Raw genomic sequence first — 25,723 nt, 5'->3', positions numbered from 1 at the left:
CTTACTATGGACTAGTAACTATGCTGATAACTTTGATTCTTAGAATATGTTTGCTTGTATTATATAAGATACTGCGTTTGAGAACCCTGCATTAGTAAATAAATATTTCAAATATGCACGTGTCCTCTTTTACTCCAAGTTCTGGTTTGAAATGATTATAGAGCGAAAGAGAGTTCATGTGTTCCACGATACCTGAGGTAATCTAAGTTCATGTTCTGGGTTGTCTAAGCATTGGGAGTTTGTTATGACCAATGAGTCACTGTAGCTAGCTCGGTAAGGGGATTTTGGGTACAGAGGTGAGTTTTGGGCCATCCTAATTCACTGAGGGTCCAAATCTCTATGCAGTTCTGTAGGAGAACGGAATCCCTGCTACATGGCGCCCATACGTTGTTGGCCTTATATCATGACACTCGAGTAGTATATCATTCAAACCTTGACCCCTTCGTTGCTGTTTCCGGAAAACGGTGATGTCGGAAAAAACCTACCTATTTATGAAATAGGTCTTTTCAAGCTTGAATCTTTCTAAAACGTTTCCTTGAATTACTACCCAGTTGTGCTACAAAGTTTCCTTTGTTTTTCATATTTCCTGTGCGGTCATGGCTGCCGTGGACATTCCGCAGCATAGTCGCAGTGAGGTGCGGGATCATTTGCGGATGGACAATGTGCCTTTGGAAGGCTTGGCTGTGATCATGGTGGTGAGTGCGGATGCTGCTTACCCTTACGAACTGTTTTATTCGTGGGTGACATTTCCGGAGGTGGACAGGAATTCTAATGTGTTCCACACGTACACTCCCACAGCTGTACCTAATGAGTATACTCCGTACAGGGCACAGGAAGTTCCTATTGACGTTTGGCAGTATCGAGTTTGGTTTGGTGGCGCCCTACCCCATTCTTTGACCGCTCCGAGGTTAGGTCCTTTGTCCATTCCAGGCGCTAGTTGGCCTGTTTTGGCTGGATTTACTCCTCATCCTCTACACAGCAATTGTAACCTATCTGAACTTCGACGCCTACATGTAGTCGCAATTGCAGTGATTAGAGCCTTAGTACATTACATGGGTCGTAATCTTCCGGGTGGAGCCCCGGGGGGTGCGGCGCTTCCGGCCGGACAGGGTGGTTTGAAACTCAGTCCAGTCATGGTCAATGCCGTAATGGGCAAGAAGCCCCAGGATAAGGATGATTTTCCTTTCTGGCTTGCCGAGAAATTTGACCAGCTGGAAGCTGTATTTCCTAATACGACTCCTGGTGAAAAACACTGGATTCTTACGCTTAGTTTGCCGAAAGATTTGGCCCCTGAGCTTGTTGACTGAGTCATGGGGTAAGACTTTTGCAGCAGTCTATTCGAGGTGCTACGGCACTCCGTCTATGGCTGTACTGCCTACGATCCTTAAACATTTTCAGGATGATCACGGACCGGAGTCTGCATTTGAGTTGGGTATGCGCCTGTGTGGCTCCTTTGATGTAGTTTACGATCTCATCCTTGCTAATGTCAAGGGGGATGCAGTGAACTTTCAGGTTGCAAACGCATTGGCAGCGATTCCAGATGCTGAAAAACCCCATCAGTTAGCAAAAATTATTGTGGCGGCTTATAAAACCGTGGGTCGCAATAGTAAGGGTCTTAAGCCTTTTTCTGTTCAGGAGAAAAAGCAGCCCCAGGGACAAACTTCGGACACGGAAGTTCAGCCCAAGTCCAAAAAACAAAATTGGCCTAAAAAACACCCCAGCGAAAGCAACAGCAACAACAACAAACACAGGCTTCTCTTCCTGCGTCTCCGCAGCCTGCACAGTCAGAACGTGTTTATGATTTGCGCGATCGCGCGATGATTACATCTCCTGATAGATTTCAGGCTTCTGATCAACGCTCTCCTCGTTCCTTTCAGGAATCATCGGCTTTAACTACCGGTGGTGGAGGGGGCGGCCGTGGCCGGGGTGGTCAGCAAGGTCGTGACCAGCCCCTCCCGAAAAACAGTGCTGTAAAGCAGGAAGTCTCGACGCCCAAGAGACCGCAGTTTGCCAAAAAGAAAGTTGCGGCTTTAACAGCGCATCGATATGCCACAGATAGTGAGAACGCGGCTTCGGAATCTGACGTGGGCTCTGACCTTGCTGGACAGCGCGGCGGAGATTACCATAGTGACAGTGACTGATACTTATGTTGTGATAGAAACAGCTGATACCAGAGTTGCTCCCCCCGATAGACTTTTTGAAATTGTCCTGTTAATAGAAGGTGACATACAGCGAACCATAAATGGGGTATTTTGGGAAAATCTTTCGTCTACGTATGATATTTTACTTTCGGAGGCTGTCTGGCCCCCACCTTTTGTTCTCGCAACTCCGCGAGGGGAGGAGGTAATCCTCCCCAGTTTCGACGTTTACCTATGGGCTATAAGAATAGTCCTGGAGTTTTTTTCGCTCGCATAGTCTCTCTTTTGGAGAGAATCGACCCGGATGCTTGTTCTTATGTCGATGACATATATCTCACAGACGACGAACTTTGGGAGCATCTGTGTCGAGTCAACGGAATAATTTGTAACTTTGCAGATCTCGGTTACAAGTTTAACTTTGCAAAATCGCACATTGCAGAGTACACAGTGTTGTTTCTGGGCTACGAGCTCAACAATGAAGGAAAAGGTTTGGCTCCTCACTTCCTAGAGAAATGCGCCCAGTTGCGCTCTCCAACGGCACTGAAAAAATTACAATCTTTACTGGGCTTCTTAAATTTCGGGAGGACATACATTCCGGAATACGCTCAGCGTATCAAGCCTTTGTATGCTTTGATACAGCCATCTTTTACCAAATCATGCTGGCTGCCTAAGCATTCAGCTATACTGCAATCTTTGCAAGCTGATCTTCTGATTATTTACAGACTCGTGATAACCAGACCAACCTGGTGATAAGAGTTATCCCTGGGACGGTAGGTTTCACGTACCTAACTTTTAGGGTGATACAGTACCTATTGCTTACAAGTCACACTTGTACACTTCGGCTGAAATGCGATTTTCCACTGCGGAGAAAGTTTTAACGGCTGTGCAGATGGCAATTCTCAAGGAACGTGCCCTGTCACAGGGAAAACGCATGTTGGTTGTTACCCCGTGTCCTGCCTTGGAGGCAGTTACGAAAGCCAGTGTACCGAATTCCAAAGCTTTGCACCCTCGGTGGATTCAATGGGCTGCATCCTTGACATCCCAGGATGTCACGTTTATTTTTGACGCCACGTTACGGTTGCAGGAGTACTTGCAGTATGAATTCGTTCATCCGGCTCCTTTAGCAATGCGGCCTTTGGATGATTTCCATTGCATCATTTACACTGATGGTTCGGCGCAGGTTGCGCATGGCTCTAAACATGCCTACGTTTCCGCCTGCGCCATTGTGGTCGGTGCCATGGTGAAGGATGAGTTCAAGTCCAGTGTCGTGCACACGCAGACACTAGGGGACTGCACTGCACAATTAGCAGAACTTCGTGCTCTGATGCTTGCATTGGAGTACGCTGATCCTAGTGTGACAACACTTATCGTGAGTGATTCTTACTACTGTGTCCAGTCTTACAATGAGAACTTGTTCTTTTGGATTCAGAATGAATTTCGGGATTCCAAGGGTAGCACGATATAACATAAAATGATCTGGGTCCGAGTGGCTGAACTTAAGGAGAAGTTGCCACTTGTGTTTGTGATTCATACTCTTGGCCACCAGCGTGTTGGAGTCCAAGCTGTCGGTAACTTGCTTGCTGATGAGGCAGCGAAGTCAGCAGTATCAAAATACTTAGTTGCCGCAGTTACACGGTCCAAAAGTAAAATAGATGATGACATCTTGGCGGCTGTAGCTGCCACTGAGAAGGGAGGTAAATATCCTGCGGGGTTCCCTTCGAAGTACACATACCACTTAAGTCCCAATAAGGTTCCTTATGTGAAAATACCGGATGTTGGTGAATGTTTGATTCCCAACTTGGATCGCAGGGCTACGTTGATTACAGCAGCGCATTAAGGTGTGGCGTCTGCGCATGCGGGCGTCTCGGCCACTGTAACTCAGCTACAACAAAGGTTCTGGTGGCAGGAACTGTACAAACAGACGCGCGATTATGTCCTTCAATGTGACATTTGCCAGCAGATTAAGCCTTCAACTGCTGCGCGTCTGCCTCAGACACAGTTGTACATATCTAATAAACCACTAGGTTGTGTTTATTTAGATCACTGCGGTCCTTTTTGTTCTGATACTGCGTATAAGTACATCTTAGTAGCAGTTGATTCATGCACACGCTTTGTGTGGGTATTGCCCCATCGCAGCGCTGATTCACGGACTGTCATAAGAGATTTGCGTGTCTTTGTATTGATTTTTGCCTGTGGTACCTTCCATTCGGATCAGGGTCCGGCTTTCGCCTCTAAGGCGTATAAGGATGCTATGATTTCGTTGGGGGTCCAAGTCAAGTTTTCGTCTCCACACAGGCCTGAGGGTAATAGTGTAGTGGAACGAATGAACCGTGACTTAAAGCAATCTTTGACAGCACGAGTTATAGGCACTGGCAGAAACTGGTTGGCCCATCTCAATGGCGTGCAGCGTCCTCTTAATAATCTCCCTAGAAGGTCTCTGGGTGGGCGGACCCCGTACAAAATGCTCTTTGGTATCAAGATGTATGTCCCTGACCTAGACGGTCTAGACTGCGTGGCCCAGCCTTTGACGTAGATGAACATTGCAATGTTTTACAGGATCTACAAAAGAACAGAGACAGTCTTGCTAAGGAACATTTGCCCTCCGCATTGGATGTTGCGTTGCAGATCCCGGTAGTTGGCTGGCTACCCCAAGTTGGAGAACTGGTTCGAGAGAAGATCGATAACAAGAAAGAATTTGGTCCTTCATATCGAGCTCCGGTTCCCGTTCTTGGAGTGAAGGGCACAAGAACAGTCATTTTACCACCACTTCCAGGTCGTAAGGAAAACAGATTTATCTCTATTGACAATGTAAAGATACACAGGGTGGCCGATTCTTCATAGCATGACACCGGCGGTCTCCTGTCCTTCAATTGTGAGAAATTCTGTGTTGGCCACTACTTCTAATGCTGAACCAGAAGTGGCCCTCGAGATGCCTGTTATTTCCAATCCTTTATTAAATACTTTTCCTGTTAATGGCAATGATGACCTGAATTACACCTATCCAACTGATTTATCAATGCCGGATTTGCAGACTCGTTTGGCCACAGAATCCAGATTCTCTTTTGACTCTGTTTCAGTACATTCGAAGAAACCCTCACGTTTAGCAATTTATGCCACTTTATTTAAAAAACATTTTTTAATTCCCCCTTGGACATATATTTGGTTAATTCTTTTTTCAATTTATTTTTTATGTCAATTAGTTTTGTGTTTTATTTTTTCCGTCTAATCGATGGACACTATGTCAAAGAGAGAACAAGAATTCGGCAGCTTAATGGAACATTGGCCCCACGTTCCTCATCACATTCAGCACACAGACTGAAAAGAGACTTGAATGTTGTTAACATCACTGCTTGGCCTGTTCTTGATGGGATTGTGTGGGATGCGGTTAAATTTCAGATCCATGGCCCCACTGAAGTGGTCAATGTCCCTAATGTGCTCAGAGTGAACATGGGGGATGTGGTGAAACAAAACATACGTTCTGATGATTGGGATATTCAGGCCGTAGAAGCATTATTCTCTGATTTGAAATATTATGCTGCCTTTGATGCTGAGGATTTATATTCAGATTCTGTTAATTATGGTGAATTATTTTGCTTTCAACATTTTGGTAACCATTTTCTGCATAAAATGCACCTGTAGCGTTGCATAAAACGAGTTCCAGAAGGGTTACTGTCAATTACACTCAGTGAGAACATTGCCCAGTACCGTTACAGGGCAGCTCCAGTACTTTTTTGAAAAAGTATACTTATTTTACCGACTTTAATCAATCAAGTCCTGAGTCTTTTTATTTTAAAATGACACAAAAGTCCATGTCCAAAGTTAGACTTACCGATACAAAATTATTGTATTCAAAGTCCTTTCTAGACAAATTAGCTGTAGAGGGCTATGAGCTATAGAAGGAAACAATTGACCTTAAACCAGTTTGGGGTTCTAAAAGTTGGCAGGTACAAGGCACTGAGGCTTTGCACCGTGCATATCTCATCCCAAATCATATGTTGTTTTTAAATTCAACTATTTCCCAGACAACATGCTTTGGATTGGCTACTTCAAAAAAATTGAATACCCCTATTATTCCGGATTTGGAAGAATATTCCGGTTGGAATAATTACACAGAATTTTCAATTCGGGAGTTGCAAACATTGTTGCATAATTCATCATTTAACATATCCAGTTTGGATCCGAGAGGTTGGCTGATGTGGCACAGAAGCTCTGATTCTTGCCAACGTCGCTTTCTGGGTTTAACTGAAGGTTTTACGCAAGTCAGGCCTGATCCCCGTTTTGATACTGATCATACGGTCACCACTTACTCAGTGGGCAAATTATGTCAGAATTGGCTACAACATTCCACTTTGGCTGCAGTTAAACTACATCTATCCCAGTTGGCTGATAATGTGGATTTAAATGATTTCATAAAAGGCCCGGCTAGTGGTAGATCTAAAAGATGGATTTATGCAGTTTACAATGAAATCTGGAAATTTTCACAAATTAAGGCTGCTAAGCGCCTGGGGGCTATTGATCAGGCTAATTTGGAAAAGGTGCTTGCAGTTGTCGATAACAGTATTAACATGCTTTCTTCCCGCATCTACACGTTGAATAATATTGATTCTTCTGTGGTTGACATTGTAAATGATGAGGTGTCTGTGTTATACCATGGTCAAAATCAATTTCGTTCTGTAATGCAATTTGCGTGGACCCTGCAAACACTTAAGGCTGGTCGAGTGCCCTGGAATTACATGAACGTGTCCTCACTCTTTGCCCCATTTAATTTGACTGACAACCAGCGCATGCTTTCAATGCGTGACGCATCATTTTCAATGTTACATATTGAGAAGTTGGAATCTTTACCGTTCTCTGTAGCTGAGGCCGCTGATGCAACGTGGCTTATCCACGGATTAATCACATTACCATTCGCATTGTACAAGTTTACTAATTGTATGCGATATATTGCAATAGGGCGATATGAACCATTAGGTAGAGCATTCCTCCATGAGGCGTGGTCTCTTCCATACACATATAGGTGCCTGAAAGACTAGAAAGAAGTGAATCTTAATGGGGAGGAATGTACAGAGTCACCTGACCGTTCATTGAAATGCAGACACATCCAGTTACACGGTTCTTGTAATCAGGACCAGCCAAATTTAGCCTGTGTTTTGAAAGGCACACCAGTTCCCGCAATCGTTCCGACTTTCACTTTGTTGGCGAATGGTAGTTATTTACTGTTGAATAATGAGGAATGTTGTGGGTTAATAATTGGTATCGCTTATGTGGTAACAGTATCAGAGCGTGTGGTCTGTTGCAAAAATGTTCTGCATCCTCCTACACATGGGAATTCAGATGTTTCCATCTGGCCGCGCATCTCAACCTTGAAGGCAGAGTTCAATGGTATAAGTAGAATAAGAGCCCTTTTGTCTCAAAAAGAAGTGGCCCTGAGTTCGGCCCGAGAAACTTTTGTCCTTCACATAGCTAACACGCGCACTGAGGTGCAGGCGCTTTTAAATACTGACTTGCTGTTTCATTTTTGCGAGCTAGTTCATCAAATCTTTAATGCCTCCTCCACGTCTGGCCTCGCTCACTTTTTTAAAATAGTTAGCAGTGGTCTCGTGACTTCCTTTGAGAAAATATTTGGAGTCATCCCTGCTTTCTTTCATTCTATATTTTCAAGTCTGTTTGGAGGATTCCCTATTTTGCTAGCATTGGCTGAAGGCGTTTTGATAATATTTTGTTTTATTAAACATGGATGCCCGTCCTGCGCTAGAAGCCGCTCAGCCCCTCCTGGCACTATTTCGTAACCGGATGCTTGATTACTATGGCACCCTGCCGCTTGCGACTTTAAGCACGGCATTTGGATTATCGTTTCGATTTTCCTATTTCACATGTGTCCAGGATGTGTTTCATTGCCTGAGCTGCGATTTCGACTGGGCCCTTGATTTGTGTCTCTGCTTGACGGTGTCTCCTGACGTCGATTTTAATCATCAGATGCGCCCCGTATTTGCTCACGAGTTGGTTTGTTCTGGCGAGAGGATTATGGCCTTGGCAGCGATGCATGGACTAATGGGTCATTGGGACATACTCGCAGCAGCGCATGAGTTCTTGGCACATAGCTTTCTTGAGAACCCACCGAGTTGTCCTATGATGATGCTAGAGGATCCAGTGCTGGAGGAGCACGTATGTTCTTTCCCACTACTTAATTGGATGGCTGAACTGTTTTCGGATGATGAGTAATTTCATGTTGGAAGCTGTTGCTGCATATTTTGCATATTCTGTCCAATCATGAGATGCCTTGGAGACTTTGATTACTAAGGCACGTACCTGTTTGTATTTTTGGAAGGTGCCTTTTTCTTACGAACAATTATTTTTATACGCCCCAGGCCTATTAACTTGGAATAAAGGGACCTTGTATTGAAAAGTTTAGACCATTTCATTTGGCCACTGTAGGCAATCATATAGGTTTTTTTAATATTAGCTTAGCTCATTATTATTGAACTCTGCTTTCATGTTATGCCCCTATTCTAGTGTTGGATTTCCTTATTTTTGACCGTGCTCGGATCATTGGAGGGGGTGTCATATAGATACTTCTTTTCTATATACTGTGTTAGGTTAGCATGAGCTTATTAAATGTTTAAACACCATTTTTCCTTCGGCTTTAGTTTGCACACGACACATACTTGTTATTATAGCTTTCAACCTAGAAGAGCGATGTGATTTACTTGAGAATAATATGTTATTGCTCTGATATCAGTTTTGCTTGGTACACTGTCTGCACAGTGAGTGCTGAACCCTCTAAGAATAACTCGACACAGTGTTGTTGTGAGGTCTGATCTTCGCATCACCTTAGACATAACACAAATGCAGTTGCTGCCAACATTGGTCTCTAAGCGGGTTTAAGATAGAGTTACCGGGAATGCAAAAACACACTTGATGATGCCTCGCATGCAGAGAGCTGGTACAAGATGATGTGATCCTCTGCCACTGAGATTTTGAGGTATGGGCCCGCCCTGCTAAAACCCAAAAGAGACCTTCATAGATATAATATACTATGCTGAATAGGGAGGGTGAGAAATAGGGGTTGTTAATTCCTATCCATTTCAGCATTTTAATATGCTGTCACCGTTTGCTTACTATGGACTAGTAACTATGCTGATAACTTTGATTCTTATAATATGTTTGCTTGTATTATATAAGATACTGCTTTTGAGAACCCTGCATTAGTAAATAAATATTTCAAATATGCATGTGTCCTCTTTTACTCCAAGTTCTGGTTTGAAATGATTATAGAGCGAAAGAGTGTTTTTGTGTTCCACGATACCTGAGGTAATCTAAGTTCATGTTCTGGTTTGTCTAAGCATTGGGAGTTTGTTATGACCAATGAGACACTGTAGCTAGCTCGGTAAGGGGATTTTGGGTACTGAGGTGTGTTTTGGGCCATCCTAATTCACTGAGGTTCCAAATCTCTATGCACAGTTCTGTACGAGAACGGAATCCCTGCTACAGTGGATTGTAGGTTAGGGTCAGGGACAACTCAAAGTTGCCCTCTGTCGTGCATTTAGCATTAAATCTCACACTGGCATCAGTGTGGGTTTAATGTGCTGAGAAATTTGATATCAAACTTCTCAGTCTTTAGTGAAGCCATCATGGTGCTGGGGAGTTCGTAATGACAACCTCCCGGCACTATATACTCTTAATGGTAGCACTGCACTTACAGTGCCCAGGAATGGCCCTGGGTACTGTAGGGCCACAGGTCTCATGCGCCTGTGCCTACACCACTGGCATAGTGCACCCAGCTAGAGGGGGGACTGAAGGACGCCAGGGCAGTGTGTTTGTGGGCATGGCACAGAGGGATGTGTGCCATGTCGACTCATTGTTTAGTTCTGCACCAAGACACTCAGCCTGCAAAGGCAGTGTGTGTGTGTGTGTGTGTGTGTGTGTGTGTGTGTGTGTGTGTAGGTGTGTGTGTGTAGGTGTGTGTGCGTGTAGGTGTGTGTGCGTGTGTGTCAGGGTACAGGGCCCCTTAGGGTAGCACAATAAGTGCTGCAGCCCTTAGTGGTCTTCTCTGGTCACAATGCCCTGGGTACCCAGGTTACCATTTACCAGGTGCTTACAGGTGGCCAGAGATGCCAATTGGGTTTTAGTTTCAACACAGTTTTAGGGAAGGAACACAGGCCTTGGGCACCTCGTTGGCAGGAGCCCAGGGCACACTCAGTCAAAGCACATCAGCAATTCAGCAAAAAGTGGGGGCGTACCATGCAAGAAAGATGGCACTTTCTCACAGATTCTGACAGGGTACCGCAGGGTCCAAAGGCGCACCGGCGGGAGCCCGAGGCCTAAACAGGCGGTCCATGTCAGCAAGAAACTCTTGCACCTGTGCTGGAGTCGCCGATGGACCCGGGTAAGGCGGGTAGGCTGCGGGACTTCCAGGCTCCTAAGTAGCCGCAGGGGCAGAACCCCTGTCCCCTTCGTCTGCATCCGAAGACCAACGGGGGGACGTCGGAGAGCGACAACGCTTCTTCGACTTCTTTTTGTGTCATCTCTTACCCGAATCCTGGGGTGAAGACTTGCAGCGGTGATGGTGGCCCAGCGAGCGAACACGAGAACGGCCCCTAGACCGCAAATGGCGCTAGGACGAGTACCGAAATTTAAGCAACATCCGGCGCCGCTCCCTCAAGGCCTTCGGGGCCATGGAAAGACAGTCCAGACAGGACCAGGAGTCGTGGTCGAGCTCCAGGCAGTAGAGACAGACGTCGTGGGGGTTCATCACCGACATATTGCGACGGCAGGCCCCACAGGACTTAAAACCAGGCATCCGTACGCACCAGAGAAGACCAACAAGAGACAAAAAGTCCCAAAAAAAGATAGTAAAAAAGTGACTAGGGTGCGTGCTCTAACCTGATCTGCACTTACTGGTGTGGAAAAAGAAAGAACTGATGTCAGTGCGCCTAAGTAGTCACCGTGACGTCATCTCGGCGCATACGACGGCAGAGAGGGATGCAGAGCCGCACAACGCCACCTACTGACGCACAGGGGTAGTGCTAGCAAAACTTTCCGGATCCAGTTTGACAGCTGGGGATATTCTAAGGTAAGGAATCTATCACTAACGTTTCTCTTTCAGATATATGTTACGCTCCTGTAATAATGAACCTACACCATATGCTCTTCATTAAATTCACTTATCTACATTTGCTGACTCTAGTACTGATTTCGCTTTCCTGGGGCCTCACAGCCTTTCTCAGGTTTAGGATTAGTGACACAATGGCCTCCTGTTTTGGTTTTTTTGTCAGTGTATTTCTAATACTCCAAATGCTGCATGCCATCTCTGCTCCAGAGCTTTTCCACAGGGACTGAGCTCCTGCTGGATGTTCAGGGAGCCAGTGATGCCCTTGTAGTTACTGTTCGCATTATACTGAACAAATTGCAAACTCGACCTCCAAATGTTCAACCTCATGTTCCATCCTGTAACTTGGTTGTTTGTCTGCAAGGGGCAATCCTCAAAGTGTGCAGTCCTACATAAATAAACATCAACCTTTAAGTAATATATTGTTGCTCTCAGATTATTGTCTGTGCCCTGCCTCACCCTTGATCGTACCCCACAAAAGATAGCAGTTTTCCAAGCTATTCTGTTCTTGAGTAACATTGACACAGCAGCATTTGTGGAGGACGTGTCAAAAATACACAGCACACATCCACCAGCAATATTTTATTTTAAAATGAATCCGTTCACGTACAAAGTACCCGTTCGAAAACTAAGATGCACATACCAGCAAAAAAAAAATACTGGACAATGCATACACTTGTGCAGCATTGCACATGCAGCATGCCAGCATGTAAGTTAGATTGTAGTAGACAGCAGCACACATTTTACACTCGCCCACAGAGCAACAGTCTGGGTTGTAGTAGGAGCTCACCTGTAATGCCTTGACCTCTGGTCCAGGCCAGCACTCCCCAGCAGATCCGGCTCGCAGTCGCACCGCTCCAGCTCAGAGCCCCTCCACAAGCAGAGTTTGCGCTGGCAGCGCGCCTCAGGTGTTTACCCTTCTTCCTGCCGTTCTGTTTGGTTTAGTAATTCCCCCTTTACTCTCTTCTTATTTAATTGCCTGGTCCATTGTGTGTTGTTTACAATGTTTTTTACTGTGTACTGTTGTACTTGTTCCCGCCGCTGCTGCCCCTGCGGCCCGCCCTCGACAAAGCTCCACTCACGCCCCCCTCCCCTACTTAATGCAGACCGCTGTGGGGGAGCGTGTGTAATGCCTTGACCTCTGATTCAGGCCAGCACTCCCCAGCAGCTTGAGCCTGCAGTCGAACCGCTCTGGCTCAGAGACCCTCCAGACGCAGAGTTTGCGCAGGCAGCACGCCTCAGGTCTTTTCCCTTCTGCCTTCCGTTCCATTTTGTATAGTTATCCCCCCTTTACTCTCTTTTTCTTTATTGCATGATCCATTGCATGTTGTTTACAGTGTTTTTACTGTGTACATTTGAACTTGTTCCCGCAACTGGTGGCCCTGCCCCTCTACACAGCCCGCACCTGCCACCTTACCTATGGTCCCGCCCCCCTCCACTACTTAATGTCGACGCAGTGTGGGCGCACCACTGGCGCGCCTAAGGCACGCCCGTCCACAACCCGACCCCGACCAGCGCCAGGAACCCTGGTTCTCTGAGGCCTCACCGCTATGACTCAACCACCCTCCACGCACTCAATCCCGGAAGACATGCCAACTGCACAAGAGCCTCACCGAACACCACCCATGGACAGTTCTCGTGCAGACCCTGCCCCAGGTGCTTCACCATCGATAAAGCTCCTACTGCGGCTGAAGACCCGCCTCATGCACGCACCATCGAAACCCTGACATGCATCCTCCTCAACGTGTGCTCCCTGCACCGACATGCAGTAGAAATCTGGGACCTGATCAACAGTCTCTCTCACAACGTCGCCTTCTTTGTGGAAACCTGGACCAACGCCACCTCTGTCCCCAACAGCGCCAATGCCATTCCCGACTGTTACAAGATCCAGAGAATGGACTGCCCGCACCGCCCAGGAGGAAATCTCGCCTTCGCACACAAGACCCCCCTCCGACTCTCCACATGAAGCACGAGTGACCCCCACTCCAACACAGAACACCTCTACTTCCAGATCCAGACCAGCCCCAGGCTGACTCTACGCTGCACCCTCATCTACAGACCACCAGGGGGGGAACAGCCTTTACGACGCGGCTGTTACAACGCGTGCTGTTACAACGCGGTTTTTTCAAAGCAAGTCGTTGCCACGACTTGCGCTGGAGGGCGCTGCAGGACAAGGAATTTTTTAATTTACTATCCAACACCTTCCCTACTGTACGTAGGCTGGTGTTGGAATAGTAAATTAAAAAATTCCTAAATCCGCACCACCTCCAACGCAAGTCGTGGTAACGACTTGCGTTGAAAAAAACGCGTTGTAACGGCACGCAGTGTAAAAGCACGCGTTGTAAAGCCGTACATCCCCACCAGGACCTTGCACCCAGCCCGCTAACACCATCGCCGAGCTCGCCGCAGCCCACGCCATCACCTCCACGGACTACATTCTACTCTGGGACCTGAACTTCCACCTCGACAAACTGCAACAACCCCGACTCCACCACTCTCCTCGACAACCTCTGACTGAAGCAGCTGGTCAACACACCCACGCACAGAGCTAGACACACCCTCAACCCCATCTTAGCGGGAAGAACAAACATCCGCTTCAGCCACATCATCCAGCCTCTCTGGACGGACCACCACTACGTCCATTTCACCTACAACACCACGATGGCACCCCGCCTGCCCCACGCCCATCACAACGGAACTGGAGCAAGGTCACAGAGGAACACCATAACACCACCCCCCAGCGCCATGACCGACACCAATTCGGCAGCCATGGAATTTCACTGCTAGCTCTCCTGCTGCGCCGACAAGCTTGCAGCCCTCCGCCACCCCGCCAAACAACACCCTCTGAAGGCCGCCTGGTTCATCACAGAGCTTCAAGAAGCCAGACGCTCCTGCAGACACGTAGAGAAGACCTGGTGAAACCAGAAAACCCCGGAAGCACGTAACAACCATAGGAGCGCCCTGAAGGAATACCACCAGGGCATTAGAGACACCAAACGGACCTTCATAAGAGACAAATTCCAGACCAACGCCAAGGAACTGTTCAAAGTCATACAGAAGTTCGCAAAACCCACCAGCTAAGCCACAGACATCACACCCTCACAGGAACTCTGCGACAAGCGTAGCTCCTACATCCACCTGAATATCAAGGTCCTTTACGACAACTTGAGTGGACCAGTGCCAGAAACTCCCCTATCTCTCTCCTCCCCTTTGTGGCCAACGTCACTGAGAGACTCGTAAAAGCCCAGCTGACACTCGTAAAAGCCCAGCTGATCTCCTTCATCGAAGAAAACTCCATCCTAGACTCCTCTCAGTCTGGATTCCGTAGCAACCAAAACACCAAGACTGCCCTCCTCACCGCCACCGACGACATCCGCATACTGCTCGAACAGGGACACACTGCGGCCCTCATCCTTCTAAACCTCTCCGCAGCCTCCAACATCGTTTCACATCGCACGCTCGCAGCCAGACTTCACGACGTGGGGATACAAGGAGCCACCCTCGACTGGATCCAATCCTTCCTTGGGCAGAATCCAGAGGATTAGACTCCCTCTCTTCCTCTCCGATTCCACAGAAATCAACTGCGGAGTACCCCAGGGATCATCTCTCAGCCCTACGCTCTTCAACATCTACATGGCCCCCTCGCCGCCATCGTCAGACAGCATGGGCTCAGCATCGTATCCTACGCCGACAACACCGAGCTCATCCTCTCACTCATGAAGAATCCCAAAGACGCCAGCCTCTGCTTCTAAGAAGGAATGAACAACGTGGCAGCATGGATGAAAAACTGCTGTCTGAAGCTCAACTCAGAGAAGACTGAGGTCCTCATCCTCAGACCTTGCACCTCCGCCTGGGACAACACCTAGTGGCCCTCCGCCCTCTGGAACCCTCCTACCCCTACAGGCCATGCTCCGAACCTCAGCATTGTCCTTGACTCCTCCCTCTCCATGAACCGCTAGGTCAACGCTGTCACTTCCACTAGTTTCAACTGCCTTCGAATCCTCCGTAAGACCTTCAAATGGATTCCCCCCACCCCCAACTGCAGCAGGACCGTCACCCACGCACTCATAACCTGCAGACTGGACTATGGCAACACCCTCTACGCCGGAATCAACAGAACTCTTCTACACAAACTCCAAACCATCCAGATCGCCGCAGCCAGACTGGTCCTCGGAACACCTCGGCATGAACACATGACCCAAAACATACGAGACCTCCACTGGCTCCCCGTCTAGAAGAGAGTAACCTTCAAACTGCTCAGTCATGCCTACAAATCACTCCAAAACATCGAACCCAAATACCTCAACGAGAGAGTACTCAGGAGGAACCTCTGCTCCGCCGACCTCGCCCGGGCAGAGGTCCCCCGCATTTCCAGAATCAGAATGGGCGGGAGAGCCTTCTCCTACATTGCAGAAAAGACCTGGAACAAGCTCAGTGTGAACATCAGCCAATCATTGACCCTGCACACATTCAGGAAGGATCTCAAGACCTGGCTCTTCAACTGATCCGGAGCCACTCCCCCCGCGTCTTGAGACCCTCACGGGTGAGTAGCGCACTATATAAACCCCTGATTGATTGACAGCATCTTTCAGAAATGCAGAGCATATTCCCTTGCATAACATCTCTCATACTTATCTGGCATTGTATCAGTACAGAATGCATTTTTTATTTACATTCATATGCACATCATCAGCCTGAGACTAAAGGCATACACAGATTATCAGTTGGTGAAAAATAGCACTGAACCGCAGAGCCTTATTCAGAGGCATAATGCACATCAACGTAGAGATTCCAAATTTGAGACTCACCCGCAGAGTGTCAGTCTGAGTACCCACACCTTTGGTGCACATCTCCATAACGGAATAAGAGCAGAAGGTGACACGGACTTTATACTGACTGACGGCGGCCAGCCAAAGCGACACATTGCTCTCCAACTCGAGGGGAGGCACCAGGATGGACTGGTGTCCAGAGTACACGCTGAAAGAGAACAGACAACATTTCAGCCATACATATTAAGCTCTAAATCTCTCTCAATCATTTCACAGGCCAGATGGGGACCCCAAGGCCTCTGTTCTGCATGGTTATTCCCAGGTGACAGTAGTGTAGGGGTTCCATCAGGAAAGCAGCTGATCCTGTACTAAATGATGACTGTTGCTAGAAAGTAAGGTAACTTTATTTTGTATAACTGATAAAGATAAATGCATGGTCAATGTTGTTCTTTATGTGCTCATTCTGAGTGCAGTAGGAAGTTGAGTTGTGATAGATACCTATGGAGTGCATGTAATTGGTTTATGATTAAAATTGGCACTGCCCTCACTTCTTTATCTTTCTATACATCATCTCTCAAGAGCGTTGCAAACTGCATGTGACTCACATCCAGAAGCTACAAGTAGAAGGATAGACATTACAGAGGCGCTCCATCTTTTACTAAACGTATAGTAATCTGAAGGTGAAATAAAACTAGTGGTTCCTTTTGCTGACTGCATATCAATGGGTTTAAGTCCAAACCTTCAACCTCTTTCGTAAATGGCCAGATCTGGAAACCCTTCCCGCATAGATCCTCCCTGATGTCATACTGACTGCAGAGCCTCACCAGTCCACCAAAGCCAACTACTCCCTGCTCTGAAAATCTTTAAATTCGGGCCTCAAACACTGTAACGATAGTGCTCAATCAATGGAAATCCTAAGTAACATTTCAAGATAGTTATATTAACATGCGTGCGTATAATACAGCATTTGGACTTTCTTGATAAGCATCCCATCCACTTCTTTGAGATGTCTGCAATGCAGCCAGTAAGGTGCATTTGTTCTACACATCTACTGAGGCCACAATACTTCAGATTTCATAGCCCAAGCATATTAGGAATAAGCGGACAATAGACTTGGTGGGGAGGGGGGTTTAGGGAGGGGGCAAGGGATAGTCACCTTGTGAGACGTAATCAATTGCCCTAGAGGGAAAGTGGTCACCATCTTGGGAAAGGAAGCTGCTTTAGTTCAGAGGACCAATTTGTCCAGGAATAAACTTGTAAGGCAGATAGACACTCAGTGCTTGCAAATCACCTCTGCACCTTGCTGAGGTATTGGCTACAAGAAAAACTGTCATAAATATGAATAACCTTAACTAGCAACTCAAAGGACCCCCTCCCCTACCCCCCATCAAAAAGGCCAAGAAAAGGTTCAAGTCCCAGTGAGGCATCATAAAGGGAACAAGTTTGTCAATCCCTTCAAAAACATCATTATAATTGGTGACTAGAAAAGGGATGGCTGGTCTGTAAGGCAGAGATATGCTGAGAAGGCAGCAATAAATTCCTTAATGGTACCCACTGCACAATCTTCATAGCCAAAGTCAACGCAAAACTGAAGACCTCCAACAGGTGTGCCTTCAAAGGGTCAAGGTCTGCTCCACACACTAAGCAATACATCTGTTCCACTTACCACAACAGACTGATTTTGTGGAGGGACGAAGAGTTGACAGAAAAACATTGCAAAGTCCAAAGAAAGTAGCTAAGGTGCCCTGGTTCAATCACCAGGTATGAAGGTGGAGGCTATGGAGAATAGGGTGCAGTAGAACCTGGGTGTCCACGGGGAACCTGGAAGGGCATAAACTAAGGGTACCTCTACAGAGCTACTAAGGAACCCATAGTCCTGTTCACAGAGTCCACTGTGTCCAGAGCTGCCCAGATAATCTGAAGTGAGGCACTTTGGCCCTCCCACACCACCTCAGTGAAGTGGTCAATGAGGTAATCTAGAAGACTTGGAACCAACACGTTTGACAGTGTGAGTGGACCTTACAAGCAGGCATTTTGCATTCATTGGTTTTAGGACAAAGCTGCTGGCCGGAAACACATTTTTTCAGACTGTCTCACATTTTTCGAAGGTTATTGAGAGGGGCTGTAGGGAATGCATCTGGATTTTACTTCCAGAAAAATGACTCCGGTACCACCAGGCTTTTTAGTGAAGATTAAGATGAGCGGATGTGTGAGGGTATCCACTCTCATGAGGTCAGAAACCAAGCTTGCTTGGGTGGACGGTGTTCACACCCCCCACCCCTTTTGACCTGCTAATTAGAATTCCAAGGCACTGGAGCTTCAAAGAAGCCTCTGTCTTTGATATGCAGGTCTGACTGCCCTCATAGGAGAAAAAGCTGACCTCCCTTTTCCAGAGCCCTTTGGCATCTGGACAGTGGGGAACATTAGCTAGTCATGGAGGCATGCCCACCGAGGCCAGAACCAACCCTAGGGAGGGCTACCTGAAGTGGACAAAACTTTTCAGAGTTGGCCATCTTGATGATGGCAAACTTAGGAATTCTGGGACAGGGTGATAACCACTCCCCACAGGAAGAGGTCATCTAGAGGTGTAGTGACCTAGGGTGTGGGTATACTGTTGGCTTCCACGATGCTCCAGAGCCCTGAACGCCCCTAAATTGAGAATTTAGATTCAGATTGATCAAGAGAAGTAGTGGACAAAGAAGATTCCTGTCACGAGAAACTGAGGAGCACCTACTCACAAGGCAACAACCCTGCCAGCCTGACTGCTGCCTCCAACAATTATGGAAGAAGCAGACTAGCCCTGCTGCTGTGCAGTGTCCAAGAAATCCGGAGGGTTGCCAGTGCTTTACCAATTGCCTGAAGAAACTCCCTTGGACTAGAAGAGGTAATCCCCTGCAGCCGCAGGTACCAAAGACGCAAACTGCAGTCCACTGAGTTGCTGCTCCCCTGCCAGCCCGACGCAGCAGCCTCCAAGGAAGAGGATCTGTGCCCCTGAAGGTCAGATCTGTCTCTCCACTGAGTAGGAGGACACCAGGACAAACTGGAGCCACACATGAAAAATAGTCAGGTATTGGAAGTCTTGCAGCAGCCAAGGCTTGTTATGTCCAGTCCGGACACCAACATCGAGGAAGACAGACCTGCACATCGAGGGACTTAAGGGACAGTGAGAGAGGCCCAGCTGTCTTCATTTCATTTATAATTTTATTTGATTTGATTTAGTTCTCTTACGAGAACAACAAATTTATACACAATACAAATTCAATTTTTGCTAAAAGAGATTATCACATTAATATAATTTAAAAAAAGACTTTAAAAAGTTGTACAGGTTAATACACACAAATTCATTGGGTGCAGCATTGGAGAGGGAAATCAACATCTGGACCGAGTTTATATTACATTTTGTTTTGATCGGGGTAATGTATCTGTTCCTAGCTGCTACCACGATCTCGTTTGGACATAGGTCTTGCACCTCACCCTTGCATAAGTCACAGAGATTCGTCTCTCCTTGATTTGAGGACCACTTAAAGGTGTATGATTTCAGCGGTAATATTCCTATATGTTTATGATCCCTCTGGCATAGGAACTAACTAACGATAGTTCTAGCCTGAGAGCTTGAACCGGGACTGCTTGCGGCATCCTGATTAACTTCCGCAGGATTTTCCCTTCTTTGACATCTATTTGAGACCATTCTTTTGTTGGGATATATTCTATTGCAAATGATAAAACTGCAGGAATTTTCGCATTATAAACCTGGAGCAAGGAGGAGAATTGTCTTCGACCAGTGGATGAGTAAAGTCTTTGGAGAGCCCCTGTATGGGCATCTGCTTTATGTCCCATTTTTTGCAAATGAGGCTGGTTGCGCAAAGTCTGAATAAATGTTCTCCAAAGATATATATATTCTTTTACGATTTCCAATGGATTACCTCCTAGTAACCAGTTATATTTGCAATAAGTCTTCTTTCCTGTAAATGGTAGAATTTTTGTTTTAGTGGTATTTGGGATTAAATAGTTTTCATCTGTATATGTGGTGAGTGCCGTGAGGTTTCGTTGGAGACCGAAGGGAGTCAAATCCAAGATTACTACGTCATCGGCGTACATCAGGCAGTGAATTTTGGTGGAAGCAATGTTCGGCGGAAAGTTTTTGACCTGATTAAGAGTTTCTGGTAGATCGCTCAAATATAAGGAGTTTAACAGGGGGGCTAAAAGACACCCCTGTCGTAGGCTGTTTGGAGTTGGAAATGGGGAGGTTAGACCCTTCTCCCTCCCCAATTGAACTTGACACCAAGTCCCAGAGTACAATGATGTTATTAAATGGAGAAGATGATGTGGTATTCCCATTTTCTGTAGTTAGTTCCAAAGTTTGACTCGATCGACCTTGTGGAAGGCAGTGGTAAAGTCTACAAATACTGCATATACTACCTGCGATTTTTTTACCACGTATTTTTCAAGTATGGTTTGAAGTACTGCAATATTGTCTATGACTGAGTGTTTGGGTCTGAATCTTGCTTGGTAGAGTGGAATGGAGCCAGTTGAGAATGCCCATTCTTTTAGATGATCTAGAAGTACAGCAGCAAAAATCTTCCCGGTTGCATCTAGGAGAGCTATTTGTCGGTAATTCCCGGGAAGCAGTATCGAGCCCTTTTTATGAATTGGGATTACTATGCTTCCTTTCCAGGACTTTGGGGTTTCCCCTGTACTAAGTATGTGGTTATACATGCATGTTAAAAGATTACTCCACTCTTTTGGGTTGTTCTTTAAGACCATAATCGGGATTTGGTCTGGGCCCATTGCAGGCGAGCTTCTTGCCTTTTTTATGAAATGTTCTACTAAGGAAGGTGTTTGTGGCTCAAAGTTTATGACTTTATCCTGTCCTATATCGATTTGCTTTACTGTGTCGCAGTTGGAGACTTGGTTTACTTTGTATAAATTAGTTATATATGTTTCCCAGTCTGAAGGTGGGACAGGGTTTGATTTTAACATGTTTTTGTTCCTGTTTCTTGTGCTATTATAGTCCAATAAGTATGTTTGTCTTGTCTTTTTGCTGCTATCTGTAGGTCTATCCATTTCCTATCCTGTAAGATTTTGTTTTCTTTAAATTTTTGTCTTCTGCAAAAGTTTTTTAGTTTATTGATTTCCAGTTTTCTGGTGTCAGAGAAGTACAGGAATTGTGCCCTAATTAATTTGTTTAATTCCTTTGCCTTGGGATCTGAGGTCAATCTTTTGTTGCCTTGTGTTTTTATCATTCTTCGTTTTCCGCTCTTCTGTAGTAGTTGAACTAGATTCTTGGCAACTGCCTCAAAATTTAATATTGGGTTTATATTGTGATTAATTGAAAGCAAATTTGAGTTCTCAATGGCTTGGGTGATTTTTTCAAACGTTTTAGGGTTCCACGCTAGCCGACCTTGGACTGGATTTATGAAAGCTGTTTTGTGCGGTTCCATTATATATACTGAAGTTGTTTGTTTCAGAGTTATACCTGTTGTTAATTGAAGAATAGCGTGGTCACTTCCTTTCTCAAACTTTATATTAAGTTGATGGGCTAGAGCAAAGAGGCCTGGACTGCAGATCATATGGTCAAGGATTGATGCACTGAATCCTCCCCTTCTTGTAAAGGAAGCAGGGATATCACCTTCTATGTTGCCATTTAAAAGCACTCCGTTTAGAGTAGCAATTGATGCTAAAATGATTTTCCCTCTCTTATTTGGTTTACATTCTGAGGGAAATTGAGGAATGGATATTGCCTGGGCCTAATTTTTTCTCTCTTGAATCCCATGTTTCTAATAAATCAGAGATTGGCCCATTTAGGTCTCCTATAAGGAGCATCAGCGGGAAATTCTGATCTTCTATCACCTTTTCGATATCCTCGAAAATAGTTATCAATAATGCATCCATTTTTGCTCCCGGTGGAATATAGACTTTACAGATAAGCATTTTGGTCGAGCTTCTGGTCTTATCAGTCCCTATTTTGATTTTTAAACATTGAAAGTTCTTTGAATGTGTTGGAATAATTTCCTGATCCCAATGATAGTCTTCAGATAGGAGAATAGCGATCCCTCCTTTTGCCTGTCCATGGTTAACCGGTTCTGATGGTATATCATACACAAAGTAGTCGGGGAAATCGAAGTTGTGGTTGCCCAAGTTTCTTGTAGTGCCACGATCCCTGGACGATCTTGGGAAATTATTGCTAATTTTTCTTGAGATTTTCCTGGAATGTTCCAGGAATGGATGGTTAGACCGTGGCTAAAAAAGGCGCTTGATTTCGGGACCCGTTTTTTTGTTATTAAGGTTTTCTGCGATCCAAGCCCATGAGTTGTCCATTAGGATTATTTGCTGAGATTGGTTATTCTGGACCCAGCTTCGTCTTTGTCCGTTGTTAATTGAAACCGAAATGTCATCTTTGTAGGGATTTAACCAGCTGTTATTTGTAAGCCGGGATGCTACAGAATAATGATGTTTGACTCGATGGTGTTCTGGTGTTGGATCGGTTTCCACCTTTACAGGGGCCACGTCGAATCCTAGTTTATGAAGGGTCTCTTTTTCTTTATATATTATTGCTGGGATGACTGGTGACCAAAATTCTGCAACAGCTAATGTAATTTTGTTTTCATCTGGGAAGGAGACTAATTTTATGTCATTTCTTGCAAGCGCTTGTAGGGGTTGTATCCGTTGTAACACATGTATTATTCTTTCCCTATTTAGGGGTCCTTGCCCGAGGGAAAGAGATCTGTAATTCCCACTCCACAGTTATAATTTACCTGTGATTTGGCAGGCACATCCCTCATCAATGGGGTTTGTTGTTGGCTTTCCTTTTGCGTCTTTAATTCTTTATCTATAATCCTAGGGACAAATATTGGGGTAATAGGATTTAGAGGTAGGGAAAGCACTGCTTGTGCCTTTGAGGTCGTATACTGTTGCCTTTGCTCCGTCAAGTTATTACCTATCTGACGTTCGTTTGTTTTTGCATTGATAATTGGTGTTGTTTCTGGGAATCGTGGTTTTCGTTCCTTTTGTTTTTCAATCCTATTTTTTCTTCTTTTCTTTATCCGCTTACGGCCGTTGCCATTTGTTCTCCTGATTTTTGTGGTCACTGGATGCGGAGATGCGTCTATTGATGTATTTTTTGGAATTTCTACTCCAACTTGATTTGTCGCGTTTAGCTCTTTTGGTTTTTCGTTTTTGTTTTATTAAATATTGGATAGTAAATTATAGACTGTACCACCGATTTGGACTTTTCTCAATGAATATGTTTGATTATACTTGTTCTTTTATTTTTTTCCTTTTTGTTTACTTTGACCAGTTTGTGAAGCCGTGTCGACCTTTATTGAGTAGGGTGCTGTTGTCAGTTTTGGCGCTTGTGTGGTAAGCCCTTTGTCCCCTATTACTAGTTTTTCATCTTCACCGTCTATTAGCAGTTTTAATTGTTGTTTATTCCTTTTTTTTTTCCACCATATGTTTTAAGATTCCTATTTGGGTATCTAACGTCTGGTCTGTATTTTCCAGGATGCTCCCTAAATGAGAAAGGACTGATTCTAGGATTCTTTCTAGAATAAGCAGTGCTTTGGATACTGTAGTTTGATCAGTTCGCGAAAGAGAAATTTCAGAATCTGGCTGTTTTTGTGGGGTACTGTTCTGGATTTCCTTTTGATGTGCCCTACTGAAGACTAGATCTTTTAGGCTTATGTGGGGTCAAGTTATATCGAATTCCAGATGTTCTTGGTTTTCTTGGTCATTGGATTTTTGTAGTTTTATAATTGTGCTATTAGTATTTGATTGGGGCCAATTTTGATTGTTTGATGCTTCTTCTTGCCCTGTTTTGTTAATTGTTTCCAAGATTTGTTTTTTCCTTCCTCTTTTGTTTGGATAGTTTGAATTTGTTCAATTTCTTCTTGTCCTGTATTGCTAATGGTCTCCAGGTGTTCCTTTTTTCCTTCTTTTGTTTTCATTTGGTTGTTTTGATTTTGCTCCAGATCCTTCGTGGTCTGGTTTGAAAAGTATTTGAGAATTCCATTAGGCGAATCGGTAGAGAGAGGACGGACGATTTTTCCAGCACTCCTTCTTATTGCTTGGTCTGTTCCTACTCTTTTCATAAATATTGTTCGTGATCGCAACTTTTTGTATGCCATGGTGCAATATACTGACTAGATGTGTCTTATACACTATGGGAAAGTTTTAATTTCCAAGAGAGGAGGATAGGACCTCGGACGGCTTTCCAAGCTCTCACTCCCAACCTTACACCTCTTGCCACCTCCAATAGTGTACACAAGAATTTTTTTATGAGGGAAATCCTGATCATAAGGATGAAATAAGTTCCCCGTTTCCTGCTTCCTGGTCCAGCTCTGATGGCCTGCCCACCACGGGCCGGCGTGATCGGCACCGCTTGACTCGCACCACACTGGAACTTAAACTTCTGCTAGAGGTCTGGGGTCAGAAACAGATACATAGTCAGTGAGGATGAAAGGTTTAGAAAATGTTCCGATAAGGGAAGGCGATTTGCAGACAGTGTCCCTGTGGTAGCAGACAGGGAAGGGGGGCAGGGAGGGTGCAGTAAGAGGGCTGTGAGAGGCTGTGAGAGGGCTGGAAGCAAACCTTTGGAAGCAGCTAGTAGTGAGCGGAGCGCTCGGGATGACCTTCGGGCGAGATTGGACCTAGTCAGATCTGCCTGGGTCAGACCCCGGGCTCTTACTTAGCGGCTGCCTCTATCGGCAGCCACGCTCACGTCCTTCGTCCTGCCCTCTGCAACAGTCTCACCTCACCTCCTTCGTATTGGTGATCCGGATCCTGACACCCAATTCTGACTCTGGAGCCGATGCGCCGAGGACGGCAGGTGGCACTGCAGCTGCTCAGAAATGCAGAAACGCGCGGAGAAAAGATTCCTCCACGCTAGAGCCGAAGCCGGTACTTCCGATGAGTGTATAAACACTGCCGCCTTCTCACGGCCTCAGCTCGGCTCAGCAACGGCAACGGCTCGGCGACGGCTGCGGCTCGGCTTTTCCGGCTTCCCCCAAAGCGTCCCTTGACTCGTTCGGCTTTCGGCCTTTTCGGCAGCTCTGCAGCAGTGCAGCGTACTCCGCTCTCCGCTCTCCACTCCTCCTCCCAGCTGTCCTGTTTGCCCCTCTTTTGCAAAACAAAGACTAAGACATGTGTCTGTGACCGCTGCCACCTGAAACCTCAAAGCACCTTTGCACCCGTACTTCAGAGCCCGGGTTCAAGGGAGGTGACGGTACCAGTGGGGTCACCAGACCCACAAGAACCAAGCCCAGGCTTGGGTTTGCCCAAACTGGACTTCCTCCACAAGACCACACCACATATATATATATATATAAAGAATCATACGGAGCAGATAAGGGTTCTCCATTTTTAATCTCAGACAGTGCCCAGCAAGATATGATCGCTACCCCAGTACTCAAACAACAGGTGGTAAACATTTCTATGTCAAAAGTAAAATCTATATTAAGGTCCACTAGAAAAGATGGGACCCGTGGCCCTAAGGAACTACCAGCCTCACTATTCAAGGTCAACATGGAATTATGGGCAAAGGCATTAACCCTATTATATGCTCATTGCCTGAAAACCAATGAAGCTCCTGATAGCCGAGGGAGGGGGAAAGGGAGGCAGATGACTATCTACAAAATAATAATGACAATATAAAAGTTGTACTTTTCTGTTGCAAGATCCACAAGAAAGGAAGCTGGCAATTAAATCAGAAT

At 45.8% G+C, this 25,723-nt stretch overlaps 1 protein-coding gene across 4 annotated transcripts in view; it reads right to left on the bottom strand.

Moving 5' to 3' along the window:
• The window catches only part of DIP2A (DIP2 acetate--CoA ligase A), a 964,533-nt gene that overhangs the window by 152,032 nt on the left and 786,778 nt on the right, over positions 1 to 25,723 (bottom strand). For all 4 annotated transcript variants that reach the window (XM_086956246.1, XM_086956248.1, XM_086956245.1 and 1 more), the window contains one exon: positions 16,056 to 16,224. In XM_086956246.1, the coding sequence (XP_086812372.1) occupies positions 16,056 to 16,224 (169 nt within the window). The remainder of the gene's footprint in view (positions 1 to 16,055; positions 16,225 to 25,723) is intronic.

Source organism: Lissotriton vulgaris, chromosome 2_1, assembly GCF_964263255.1.
Source record: "Lissotriton vulgaris chromosome 2_1, aLisVul1.2, whole genome shotgun sequence".
In the NCBI taxonomy this organism is placed as follows: domain Eukaryota; kingdom Metazoa; phylum Chordata; class Amphibia; order Caudata; family Salamandridae; genus Lissotriton; species Lissotriton vulgaris.
Note: the sequence above shows the minus strand (reverse complement) of the source record. Positions and strands in the feature narration are given on the sequence as shown.